The sequence below is a fragment of the Cornus florida genome, unplaced genomic scaffold (assembly GCF_030987335.1).
Source record: "Cornus florida cultivar Cherokee Brave unplaced genomic scaffold, ASM3098733v1 CherokeeBrave_3.0.0_Hap2_Chr02, whole genome shotgun sequence".
Classification (NCBI taxonomy): domain Eukaryota; kingdom Viridiplantae; phylum Streptophyta; class Magnoliopsida; order Cornales; family Cornaceae; genus Cornus; species Cornus florida.
This window is the reverse complement of record NW_026775572.1, coordinates 32,878,271-32,892,582: the sequence shown is the minus strand read 5'-3', so window position 1 is coordinate 32,892,582 and position 14,312 is coordinate 32,878,271. Positions and strand designations below refer to the sequence as shown.

The 14,312-nt window shown below is 35.1% G+C and overlaps 1 protein-coding gene across 1 annotated transcript; it reads left to right on the top strand.

The window, feature by feature from the left end:
- The first annotated feature begins 967 nt into the window (after window positions 1-967).
- On the top strand, window positions 968-13,608 carry LOC132294585 (E3 ubiquitin-protein ligase RFI2-like). Its single transcript, XM_059792496.1, has 6 exons — window positions 968-1,440; window positions 4,655-4,824; window positions 8,958-9,016; window positions 11,820-11,845; window positions 11,951-12,338; window positions 12,752-13,608. The coding sequence occupies exons 1-6, from the start codon at window positions 1,293-1,295 to the stop codon at window positions 13,221-13,223; spliced, it is 1,263 nt and encodes a 420-aa protein (XP_059648479.1). The 5' UTR covers window positions 968-1,292; the 3' UTR covers window positions 13,224-13,608.
- The last annotated feature ends 704 nt before the right edge of the window (window positions 13,609-14,312 follow it).

Here is a 14,312-nt window from a genome sequence, read left to right as displayed (position 1 = left end):
TATTTAAAAAACTTTAATGTAGTTAGTAGACTTGAAATGAAAGTTACTTGAATTGGAATTTTTTTTTTCCTTTTCGGAAGGTACTTGAATTGGACTTGTGCACAAGAGTTTATACCTTGCAATCTAATGTTAGAAACAAAATTTAGTGGACCAAACACAAGTGTTGTGCAACATTTATAAATATCACTATTATATGTAATTGCATACATATGTGATGCACACTGTCAACAACAACAGATAAAAATCATATAATATGTGTTTGTGGACACATGCCTAATATGTCACTGTTCACAAATATTATACATGTGATTATGTATGCTTCTGAACCATAAACTCATACCCGGTTATAAATAGCGTGACATATGAAATTGAATATAGTAAAATATGTTATAATACAATATAAGTGTTGTACTACATCGAACGATATATAAGCATATGTAATACAGTATGTGATTGCATAGACATGCATAAGTACCATTCAGAAACACACATTATACATGTAATCGTGGCTTACTGCAAATAATTCCTACTCATACTTAAATTATAAATGATGAATTTTTTTTTTTCTATTAGATAATTTGGATCGATCACCATTGAACGAGCAAGTAAAAAAATATAAGAAGCTTATAAAATTTGGACATGATTGAATATATGTTTAATGGAGATTGATCGGAGCAATGGTTTCGTAATCATGTAAAAACTTCTGATAAATAGTGACATGAGGTTGAGACCAGTAGAAGATTCATTTAAAAACCGTGCACGTCTCTGCAGGCAATCTTTGCCCCTTCGGGTGACGATTACGTCAATTTCAACCAAAACCCATCCACCCAGATCCACCAAAATAATCTGATCCGTCCATCCGCCCCAAGAAAATCCAAACCGTCCATTAAATCTTTTCCTTTTCTCTTTTGGACAGCGGTTACTGAAATGTCCTTACAATTATCAATCATTCAATCCCAAATCCGACGGCCATAAAACACGCGGTGAGGAGAGAGAAAATAGGTTCAGTTTTTCTCTCTCTATTGTTTATTGTTTATTGTTTTATTGTTGTTCCACACACAACACATCACAACACATCGAGAGAACGATCTCTACCGTTTTCTCTCTCTGCTTAGCGATTCCAATACGAACCCCTCCTCTTTCTCTCTCTAGAATTCTGAGCATCGACGCTCGATTCTGCGGTTATTTGAAGCTATAAACGCTTCAAAATTCGAAGCTTTCTGGAGGAATTTACGAGAGATTCATACAATATCTTGAGGTATATGTTTTATGTATAAATTAGGGTTTTTGACATGGGATTAGGCGATTCTGATCTTCTCGACGACGGCGATGTCGCTAGCAAAGCGTCGCCGGTTTCATGCTCGATTTGCCTCGATGCCGTGACTGATAATGGGGACAGATCTCGGGCGAAGCTTCAATGTGGCCATGAATTTCATCTTGGTAAGTTCAATTTATTCCATTTTAAATTATGGGTTGTATAGAAACGGTCGAGATCCTATTCTTGATTGATGGTCATATAAAAATTATGAGTTTTCTATCTTTGTTCCCCCTTAATGTTTGGATGGATTTATTTTTTCTGACGTTCTCATTTTGATAAGATCATATCTTTTCAAATGAGATTGTTTTGAAGATCAGGAGACCTAGGATGTTGAAAGAGAATTATTTTTTTTGTTGTTGGGAAAGTGGATACGTACAATATTGATGGATTTATAAGAATTAGAATGTATGCTGTGACTGAAGCTCACTTAGGAGGCAATATGGAGTACTGTCACAGTATATGTATTGATCTGGGTGTAAAAATTTACGTTTGGAAGCTTATAATTTATAAGCATTACATTGCCATTCTCTGGGAATTGAGTGAAGGAGGTCGTCAGTGTGAAACTGATTGTTGAGGTAATTCACATAGGCCTATGTAATGGTCAATTGGATTATGTATTTGTCATCTACAATATTTGAACCTATTTATAGAGGTTACCTTATTACTCTTTTCATTTTTGAGTGCCCTTGTAGTAATTTTCTGTGCTTTTAAGAACTTGATAGATGACTGTGTCAGCTGTGGACACTAACAACAATCATTTATTGAAGATGAAGTTGTGGTTGAAATTCCAAATTTGTAGTTCATATGCTAATTACCTCGTATCATTGAGGTAATGTGTGTGCTGCATGCCTATTCTTTTGGGCATTTAGGATCATAAAGTTATCCTTTAGGGTTTAATGCAACTTTGTATTGTAGGAATTAAAAAATAATAATAATAATTCTTTTCCCCTCCTGCTTTTTTCACTTGGAAGTACTGGATTAAAGCAACAAATTTGTCCCAAGAGGTAAACCAAGGTACTTTTTGACCAGAACTGAACAGAACAACCTACATATGCAACTAAGTGTATAACCTCATTATTTGGTTAATATCTTCAGTTAAGGTTATATTGACCTTATAAATCCTAGGAAGTGAAAAGAATAAAAATGGAATAAAGATAGGCTCGAATTGAAAGCTTGAATTCCGTTTCCCCCCCAGTTTTTAGTTCCTTGTATATGCCTCAGTGATAGATAGGATAGTATAATTGAGTAAATACATTAACAGGAATATCAAATAGTTGATTGGTGCCATTATGATCTCTGTGCAAGTGGTAACTTCATATATGATATCGCACTGTGATACATCTTTTATAAAACATGTGAACTGACATCACAATATTTTTTAGCATTTCTCATATTTCAACCAGTGAATTTAGGCCAATTTCTGAACATATTCGTAGACCAAAATATTTTTTTTATGAGCCACACAAAACCAATACGGATATGGACTCAGAAAAACTGAACGGTCAATTGATTTTGTAATTTCATGGGTTTTTACGAGCTTTACAATGTGAAGAACTTCACATTCATCAAAAATGGCTTTATGGAATGCAAAGGGAAATATATTTATTACTTGTGGCTATGGTGGCCCAATGTTGTGTTCTTTTATGTGTCAAAAGCATCAAGATTTGTGGGTGTAAACATGGCCAAATTAATAAATTTTGGCCGATTCTCCATGTGAGAGATGGGCTTAGAAGAGATGAGAAGGAAATGAAAATTTGAGTGTAGGGCCACAGGCTGCTCAGCCTGCGCTGCAGGTTGGCTGGGAAGCCAAGCTTAAAAATTGAAATGTTTAGGTAGAAATCAGCCAACAATGAGCCTAGCTTCATATTCCCTCATGATTTGCTATATAATTTTATTCAAGTTTCCTGCTACCTGTTACAAGTGGCACAACATCAGGCAAGTTTCTCATTGCAATGGTGCCAGGTGTCCGATGCCTTTTGCCTTCACTGGTGAAGGGAATATGAGTATATGAGTACCATACATTTACATCCTCTGATATATATATTTTTTTGTTTGAGATTTGATGAGAAAAGAAAGTGAACGACTTGTGTTCAATTGTTTTCTACAAATATGATTGAACTTGCAACAAAAAGTTTTGCCACTAATAAGTCCAGGAGATCTGGTGTTTGATCTTCTAGTTTACACTAAAATATCACATTCCTCTCTCATATTGATAGAAATAATCTTAGTTTGGTTATGTAATGAAAGTTCCTTAACTTTTAGCCACCACCTTTGGATCGTTAATGGAAAGTTTTTTTAGATGGTAAACCATGAAGTGATTTAAAGGCTAGATTTGGTTGTCTGCCAATAAAGGCCCCCCTAGGAAAGAGAAGGGTGTTTGGATAGAGTGGGTTTACCCGTTTACATCACAATTTTTCTACTTCTGAATTGGGGCAATTTGCATACACTTGATCCTTAACATCACTTGCGTGCTACTTACTCATCAATCGGTCTTGTTTGGTGGCATAGTACATTCATTGGGAGAGACAATTTACTTTCACCCAAACGGATTACCCCTTACATGGAAGATTCTGAGAAATCTATTTTGGGTAAAAAATTGTACTCCCTGTGTCCCATATTAGTAGTCACTCTTTCCTTTTTGGGATTCCCAAATTAGTTGTCCCATTTGACAAGTAAAAGCAAAATAAATGCTATCTTTCCATAGTTACCCTTTGAATTTCAAAAATCACCCAACTTGGTAATATACATATTTAAACTTAAAAGGACATCTTGGTAATTTTAAAAGGGGAAAATGCATGAATTGCATAACCCTTAAAAAGTTATAATACTAAAAATGGACAACTAATATGGGACGGAGGATGGATTTTTTTAGCGTATGATTTAACGTCCAATGTGGGTTCTTCCCTTTGCTATGTACTTTTGAGCAAATAGTACCCAAGGAGCTTAAATTGACAATCTTTAGCTAAGAACAGTTCTCATCAAATGTTTATAACTTCTATGATCATGTTTATTGACTTTGATGAATTGTCCTTCTCTATGCTTATTACTGGTTATTACATATTCCTTCCGCTTTGAATTCAATCACCAGTCTTTCAACCATTTCTTTCTTTTTTATATAGTAAAAGCATATCCTTCCTTTTAGTTTGTCTAGGTGTCAAATTATGATCCAAGACTCCAAGTTTAAATGTTATGTTACATTTTGGTGCATGCAGTGGTCCACTCTTTTTTATGGCAAACATTTCCTTTTCTTCTAGTTTTTCATTGATGTTAGATTTTACAGGTGTTATAGTTGTTCTTACATTTTGTTTATTCTATCTTTGTCATGATAACTTTCAGATTGCATCGGTTCTGCATTCAATGTAAAGGGAGTGATGCAATGTCCCAACTGTCGAAAAGTTGAGAAGGGTCAATGGCTATATGCAAATGGTTGTCGTTCACTTCCTGAGTTTAGCATGGATGACTGGGCCCATGATGAGGATCTTTATGATCTAAGCTATTCTGAAATGGTAAATTTATGCTAGTCAGAGTAGTTTGGCAACAAATTTATTTATTATAAATAGTTATTATCTTATTCTTTTTTTTTTTTTTTTTTTGGTCCCTTAAAAAAAAAAAATTATAATAGGCAAGTGAGATTTTATATTGCAATCAAGGGCAAAGCCATACAACAGTTAAAGAGCGATAACAAAACTGAAACTAAGTCAATTTAAAACTAAACCAGTTCATACTTATAAATAAAAAAGAGAAAAAAAAAAAGAAAGGAAAAAACTAAGCCAGTTCATATCAAAAGCATTAACAGAAATGCAAAATATAAACAACCATTACTGAGAGCCATAGAAGTCCCTCTGACCACTGATAGATCTGACGTCATAGCAAAGCAGATGAGCTATCTCATAATTATACGATAGGATACAACACAAGCAGGCAATGTTAAGCAGGGCTTCCACCCGTGTAGGTCTTATAGCATTCAGCATAGGAAAATAAGGTCCATAAGAATTAGAAATTAGCAGCAAACTCCAAATGCATCTTAACAGAGCAGTAATAGAACCAAAATTCCAGCTGTGGTTTAACTCTTCAGAATTAACAGAATAGTTCAACGACTCAACATAGAACTGAATGAAAAAAAAAGAAGAAGATTATAGACAGAACTGGCGAAATTTCCTGAAGGCATGACTTGGAAAAATGCCTATCATATAGGGGCCACCACAGTTACTTACCGAGCACACTATTTGGGAGATTCCACTCCCTAACCAACCATCTATTAGCCATAAATTGTTCCATCTTGTTATTCTCCTTTGTGCACATTTTGTTCACTCTTTTATTCATTATAATTCCGACATGAAACATGCAATTAACTGATATTTCTAGTATTTTTTTTAGAAAATGATTGTGCAAATAAGAAATTTTGACATTTAATGTGTAGATATTGTACTATATTTTGTTACTCTTTTCTTAAATTTGACATGGTAGTGCTATGCAACTGTTGTAATATCTGCTGAATGCCAGACACTTTTAACTCTATAGCTAGTTTTATCTTGATTATTATCATGATTTCAGTCAACCAAGCCATGCTAGTGAAACTGGTTACTTTTGGTTTCACACAGTTCATTTATCTACCCTATCATCTAACAATCAATTAGGAAAACCTGCCAAATGGTGTTTGATACTAGTACAGTTAAACTTCATCTTTTACTGGAGCTTTTATTTAATCATCAACAGTTATACTGATACTGGCTTAGATCAACCGAAGCTTACTGTTAGGGGAAAGCAGTTTATTCAGGATTTCAGTTCTTTCCCAAACGTGATTTTTTACCCTATTATTGACATGCTTAATGATAACATATCAATTTTGTAATTTGTTTTCAGTTTCTATTTATTTTTACTTGTCCAGAAACAATAATAGCTCTCTATCATGTACTTCCTATAAGTAAGTAGCCAAAGATTACATGCTTCCTCTCCACGGCTACCACATAATGGTTCTTCATTTGTTACCATACTTCTCCTAAAAGTCTCTAGGAAAATAGCACCAGTGATTCATTCTTAGTCTGGAACTTCTAATATTCACTCCTTATCAACAGTTATGGTGATAACAGCTTAATTTGACCCTTGGCCTAAATTTACTGTTAGGGGAAAGTAATTTTTTAAGGAATTACTTTCATTTACAATCTCTAGTATCTTCCCTATTATTGACGTGCTTAATGATAACATATTATTTTTGTGATTTGTTTGTTCAATTTCTGCTTTCTGTTGTCCAAAAAAAAAAAAAAAAAAATGATCTCTATCATCATGCACGCTATTGTATGCTTCCTCTATGTGGCCAAATATCACATGCTTCTTCTAAGACGTTAGCACATAATGGTTCTTTATTTGTCACCTTTCTTTTCCTTCCTTCCAGTCTTTAGGAAAATAGCACCATTAATTCATCCCTATTCTGGAACTTTTAATAGATGCTCCTTATTTGTTAAATTTGTCTGAAACTTTGGTAATGCGTTTCGCATGTGTATTTAAACCCTATTGTTGCATCAGTAGAGATAGAGGAACTCTCTTTTGGATACCCTAACTCAGCTGTCCCCTGAGAACGTAGGGGAACCCTTTATATTGCACTCAACTTTAAGTGCCTTCTTTGATTGTAAATCGATGTCTGGTATAGTAAAGGTGATCGAATGTGTTTTCTAGGTGACTCCTCTTTTCCTTGCAGGTTTTTCCTTTCTCTTAACACCATCCCGATAAAAAGAAACATACAAAAAATGAAAAGACAACACTGCGTTGGTGGTGAAGCTTTGGTTGAACAGAAGCAGAAGCCACAAGAACCCTCTCAAATAGACAAATTTGGTGTTATTTGCCTGCATGGTTTGCACCATCCTTCCATTTATGTGTTTGATTGGAGAATTGTGGTAACTTGATGATCTATGGTGGATTTGTAGAGAGAGATGTAGGGTTTTTCTTTTAGCTGTACCAGTTGCTTGAGATAGTCATCATCCTAATCTCCACCCCACATTATTGTGGTTGTTAAATTGTCATATGAACTGTGATGGATCCTTGAAAGTTTATTCTGTCTGAGCATCGGCATGTATTCCAAGACTATTATTAATAGGTCACAAACGAGTACCTTGTCTTGCATTGTTATGCCATGGTGAAAGCTTTTTGCATCCAGAACCTCTATATCGATGTGGTCATTTTTGGCTGTGTTATTTTTCCCTGTTTCTTTACATGCTAGCAAAGATAGTTGCTTGGATGGATTAGCAACAAAGGCATTTTCCATTAATTTAATTACATTTATTTGAGAAGACCAGTTAAACTACTTTATGGATTTGTGATGATTGTTCAGAGTTTATAGTGATCTCCTTTATTAAGCTTTTTTGATGGCAAATAAACTGTTTTAATTTACCAACAGGCCAGTGGCCTAGCGGTGCCAGGCTCCTACTTCCCAAAAAAAAAATACTGTTTTAACTTTTCAATGTTTTGATGCTGGAGGTCTTTTATTGTAGTCTTAATGCTTGCTTAGTTGTTGGCTAACTTAATAGTATTACCTCCGTGCCAAATTAAGTGTACCTTTCCAGAATTCAACTTTATAATGCATGTCCTTGGAAATATTAATACTAAAATTTTCAATAATAAGTATAATTTAGGGTCGTTTGTGTACATTGAATAATAGGGACATTTACTTTGGCAGATCCCAAAAAGAAAAAGGATTGAGATGGTACCTTTTGTCAATTTCTAGACCTTACTTGTGAGACTGCCACACACCCAGAGGCCTGAAATGATGCAAGTTTTTTTAAATTATCACAGTCAATTAATAGAAAACTGGCCCATTTGAGACTAGTTCATAAAGTTGACAATATTCTGAGTACATACTTTAGCTGAAGTCATTCACTTGAGATTTAGTTTTTCAAAACTTGGCCTGGTGCTCCTTGGATAAAACTTGGCATTCAAAATGTTCTTGATATTTGGTCCTCAAATGCTTAATCGCTAGCAAACTGTCTTACTAATTCTGGTTCCTTCCTCAATTATTTGTGGTTTGAATTTGATACTTGTTGCTCTTTATCCATTACTATAAACTCTCCATCGTATTTTCTTTTACACGACTAGTGGCTTTCTTTTATAATGAAACATCTTGCTTAATTGGGATTTATGTTTATTTATCTATTGAAGATAAAATATGTGCTTTGAGCTTCGATACGATGAGGTAGCGAATGAGAAAGTGAACATGATATTTGTTTTGTTATGATAGATTTTAACATTTGACTTTAAATAACATATACTTGCTTATATCTCACAGATATGCTATTTTAGTTGCATTTACCCAGTCATGTTGTGACAGACTGAATTACGTCTTGATGATAATAATTTTTTATTGATTGTATCCTTTGCTCCCAATTCTTGCAACATTTTTGTTCAAATCTGGGGCATATCTTTGTTTTTATGTTTATCAGAAGATAGTTCAAGCTGTAATGTGATGATTGCATAATTTGGTTTTATATTAACGTTATATTAGTGTGATGATAGTTCAAGCTGACAAGAACTCGATATTTATTTCTGGCTAACCAATTAAGTTGTTGTTTTCATGTAAATATGCTCAAGAATTTAGTTTGATTGGATTTTACTGAGATCCATAATTTTGTTCTTGTTTCTAAATGTGCAGTCATTTGGAGTTCACTGGTGTCCTTTTAGTGGATTAACGCGACTCCCTTCATCTTTTGAGTAAGCATGAATTTGCGCATCTTGGCTTATGCATCAGTTAATATATCTTCATTTTAAAACGTTGTGGGTTTTAGCACTTCTTTTCTTTGCCATTCCTTTTGTTCTTTGCTATCACTCTGTTAGCTTGTGGATGTTTACTGAATTGTAGCATATTTATTCTGAATTTCTATCTGCCATTTTGTTCAATTCACCCAGTATATCTTTAAATAATTCAAGTTGATATGTATGCTTCTTTGCTTTGGAAATCATGCATTCTATAACTACTACTACTTATTTTTTGTCTCACTTCCACCAATGAATCTTTTAAAACCCTTTATGCAATTGTTTTTTTCTCAAGAGCAATTAATTCTATATGTTATTACTACACTAAATGTAGAAGCTGCTAGCACTTCATTTTGCTCTCACACTGTCTGTCATGGGGTATAATGACGTTTGCTGCTGACATAGTTTTAATAGTAGTAAGTAATATTAGATAGAAACATGGAGAAACATATTAGAGTCAGGTTTAAATTAATAGAACTAAAACAGAATATATGGAATGGAAACTTAATAGTTCTCATTCTTGCAATTGAATGGATTTGGTAAATTTAGATACTGATACATGTACTAATAAACATTCAATGTCAAAGAATTATTCAAATTACCCATTCTAGGTATTTGGGATCAATAATACGAAATGATGGGGATGTAGGTGATCAATCAGGGATAATAACGGTGCTGGTCAATCCTATCCGAAATTCCTACCACACATCGGATTGGGGTGAGTCTGGGTTGCCCCATTATACACACTTTTTTTTATTAAAAAATGTATCTTGAATAAATTTATGATTAATTTTTTGAAAAAATTAATTTAATACAAATACTTGATAGTAATAATCTTGAAAATCAATAACAAGAAAAAGGTTGTAACTAAATAATATAACATGCATTTATATATATATATATATATATATTACTAATCAAGGCGGGTTTGGGTTCTAACTCTTTTTCCAAACCCGCCCCTAGCCCAATTAAAAGGTACCAATCTGTTTCATTAGGGGTAGAGCTGCATGGGGCTAGTTAAATTGACATCCCTAAAGATGTAGTAGATAGGGTTGGAATAGAGTGGACAAATGTTGGAGGTAAGTTAGTGCTATTTTGTGTGATAACTGGATATCAATTAGGTTAAAAGGAAAATTTTATAGGATTGAGCAGAACGTTGAGCATTGAAAAAGAACTGCGAACAACAAATTCATGGTACCGAAATGAGAATGTTGAGATGGATGATGGGAATAATTAGAATAGACATTATTAGTAATGTACATATTCGGGAGAAAATTAGGAATGGCATGGTTCCCTGAAGATGTTTTTGTGCTAAAAGTATGAATTTTTAGTATCTATATTATGTGTTGAAGTTGGAGTTGAAGTTGCTAGAAACTGCTGATAGAGGGGTTGTAACTTTACTACAAAATTTTCTTGAAACTGAAAAATCTTTGGTCAATATGCCATGGGCTAGGTTACGAATACAATAGTGGTGTATGCTGAAACACCTTATATAAAATAAGAAGGCTTTTATATCAGGATTGAAACTTTTCAAAGCACGAATGTCCCAATTTCAGGCCACTTGGATTTTATATATAAAATGTCATAAACTGTAGGGACATTCTGATAAGCTGAAAATTTTTATATTTGGGAAGAGATTATTCTTCAAGAAATAGTGAATGGTCCTTCAGTGCATGAATGTATACTTTTCTAGAATTTCAGTTGCGCTCATATTTATCGTCACTGTAGGAATTGGGTTCAAGCTTTCTCTAGCTCTCTCTCATCAATGGACCCGCTTTATCGGTTTAATTCTTATCTAACTGAACAAGGATTCACTCCGTAATTACATGAGATCACTTAGTTTATTTGAGAGCAGCAAATGTCAAAGAATTTTATCAAGTATGCAGTGGCAATGGGGAAAAGATCATTTTCTTTGTATTTAAATGCAGAGCAAGTTGGGATTTAAGGGAGCCCATGGCAACTGGGTGGGCCTGGCCCGAAAGGCATTGGATGGGCTTGGTGCCTAGTCTTGAAGCTGAACCCTGTCTGAAAGCCCAGCACAATAAGGCCTGATCGTGGCCCAGAAATTGAGCGCAATAAGGCCTGTTTGTGGCCCAGAAATTGAGTTGATTTGAAATTAAAGGAGGTTTGGTTCAGGCATGTGAAGAGCCCAATTTGGCCTTTTAAAAAGAGGATGGTCAAATGACCTTTTGTTCAACACTCTCGTTAGTTTGATTGTTTGTTCATTTTTTTAAACAAGTGGAATTATAAAAAAGATGTTAAAACTATAATTGGGGGTCCAATTAATTCTTTTCTCCTCACCAAACAAATGTTCTTTCAACTCTCGCTGTCAAGTATATTGAATGCTTACAGTAACTAAGGTTCAGTTTTTATATTAGTTGAGCCAAGTCCAAGCCTTCATGTTTAGTTGAGTGGGTTGATTGCACTTACTCATTGTTGGCCAAGTAGTTTTTCCTTTTCTGTATTTTTTTTTGGCAATATGGTGGAAGATCTCATTAAGCTTGTGGGATGGTGCTTTAGTTATAGATTAAAAGAAGATTAGAAAGCCTTTTCTGAGTAATGTGCAAGAGAGCTTGGAACCATACTGTGCCACAACCATGCTAATCGTCTCCAACAAGAGTATATGGAGGCCAGACCAGTTGTTTTATTGTTGTTGTAAACTGATGGGCCCTTCCAGCGTTTTGGTTTTATTGCATTGTTTTTCATGTACTGCTCCAATACACTTTCTATGTCTAACATGTTATTGTTTACATTTTTGCAGCGAAGGGGAATTTTCATCAACTGCATGTAAGTTTTTGTTTTTTTGGGCTTAATTAGTGATTTTCTCGCTAAAGTTTAAGCAGAGGGAGGTATTATGGCCCAAACATAATAGGAATTATTTATTTTATGCAGATCATGATCTTCTTGGACAACATGCTATTTATGCTGAACATACAGCCGTATCATCTGCTGCTCATCCTTGCCCATATATTGCATATTTTGGACCAATCCACCCTTCATCCTCAAATTCTGGTGGAAGTGTATCAGATGGTTCTAATTATAACAATCACTGGAATGGCCCATCAGTTGCCGGTGAGATGCCCGCATCTTATGCGTTTCCTGCAATGGATCTCCATTATCACAGTTGGGAAAACCATTCCTCTCCCTTCCCTACGACTAGCAGCCGTATTGGTGGTAACGACCAGCCTTCAGTTCCATCTATGACACACAGAACAGCTAGGGCCAATTCTGATATATCAAGATCCGGATCTTTTATGCATCCATTTGTCTCTGGCCACAGGTAATCCCTTGGCAAATCAATAGGTTGTGTTTTGCAGTGTTTTTACCTTTCTGTTATGCTTAAAATGTGAGATGGGCTTTGATAAATACACTTTGGCGTGGCTAATATATAAATATGTATATTAATGTAACTCTTTTGTGCAGAAGAGGATTGAAATAATCCTTTCTCCAAGTAAGAAACTACTTTTATTCTTTTTAATTTCTTGCACATAAAGCTGAGGTCGAGCGAGAAAATGTACCATTAAGGACCTATACAACACTAAAATGCATTTAAACCACCACCACCACCACTTACTAAAAGAGTGGAGAAAGACTTGGAGTTTGCCACATTTATTTTTACCCCCAATTTATTTTCCTTTACATTGTTTTCCCTGTAAAATCATTATAATGTTGAATTTACATGCACACTTGCAGTTCTGCTGCTAGAGCTGGGAGCTCAGTCGCCTCCTCAATGATTCCTCCATATCCAGGCAGTGTTGCTCGGGCCCGTGATCGTGTCCAGGCTCTGCAGGCATATTTTCAGCAGCCGAGCAATTCACCAGCCATACGCACACCCGTTGTTTCTGGCACACGAAGATCCAGCAGTCATAGGGGCATGGCTCAAGTTGGGCCAGTTGCCTCATCATCTGATCAGACTGGTGGCTTTTACTTCTTCCCATCAGGTTCATCTGGTCGAAACTACCAAGAAGCCGAAAATTCCCTGCCAAATCGGTACCATGGATGGGAAAGAGAACACTTGCCTTCATTCCTGATGAGCCAAGGTGATAGAGATTCAGGTTGGGCACCATTCCATCAAGCTTCTGGTGGTTCAGATACTGCCACCAGATCCAGTGGGTTTCGCCCGAGGCATGGATCTGAGAGGATGCCATCACAGAATCCATCGTAGACTTCTCCGCTATACTGTTTTGGTGAAGTAAACTACTCAAAAACTGACTGAAACCCAAAATTATGTATGTGTTTGAGAAACGATATATTAATGATGCTTGGAGTCTGTCCTGCAATGGCAGACTCGTAGTGTGGCGTTGCCCTGAAATCATGCTTTTGGCAGCCACTTGGTTTTGCGATGGACTTTTTGGCTTCCTCCTCTAGTTTCATTGCCTTGGGATATAAATAAAATCATATGTGGGATGGCAGAAGTTAGAGGCTTTCTGGCAAATTGGACTCTTGTGTCCGACACTTGTGACCCGAATACCTCTATTATAATTAAACATTTGGAGGTTGAGGAAAATGGTGATAAATGTTATCTTATGTCGAGTTTCAAGTATTTTTCACTTTGATTTTCTTTTAGTTTACAGATTGGAGCAGCTGTTGATAAAAGGGGCGATATGCCAAATGTAAAATTAGAAAATGCAGCTGCTTGTTAATAATATATCCTTATTTTCTTGAGGTATTAACAAACTCATGCTTTTTTTAGTTACAAGCGGTGCTTCACCTAAACATAACCAGGCTAAGCTAGGCCGTGTTTGAGCCCAGGACTGAACAAGGTGCATTTAGCTGTGTCTACTTATTTTAAAATAAATTTTAATATTTCTGACCAAGACACCTTGATATCTGCTCAACATATAATTTTAAATTTTAAATAAATTAAAGTTTTATGCTTGTTTTAACGCAAGTAGATATATAAATTATAGTTTATATTTATATCTAATATAAAAAGATATATACTGTGCATACCTAGTCTTTTGACCATTTGTGGTCTACGTTGACCACGCAATCCATTTAGCCATTCTTATTTGACTAGATTGGGGGGTAGGAATTTGAAGTCTCATATGGGGTCTATATTGACCGCTCAAACTGATCAAGACGCCCATCGGTTGTTTTCAGAATTACTGGGAAACATATTTATTTGTTTTCAGAATTACTGGGAAACATATTTATATATTCTTACTTCTAAAAATCTTATAATAAATTTTATATTACTAGACATGCTTAAAAAAAAAAAAAAGAAAAAAAATCCAAAATAAAAATGATCGGC

What these genes read in the sequence shown, in the direction of transcription:
- LOC132294585 (XM_059792496.1), top strand. Translation starts at nt 1,293, where the DNA reads ATGGGATTAGGCGATTCTGATCTTCTCGACGACGGCGATGTCGCTAGC. An exon ending in TGGCCATGAATTTCATCTTG is followed by an intron (nt 1,441 to 4,654) that starts GTAAGTTCAATT and finishes GATAACTTTCAG; the next exon opens with ATTGCATCGGTTCTGCATTC. An exon ending in ATCTAAGCTATTCTGAAATG is followed by an intron (nt 4,825 to 8,957) that starts GTAAATTTATGC and finishes CTAAATGTGCAG; the next exon opens with TCATTTGGAGTTCACTGGTG.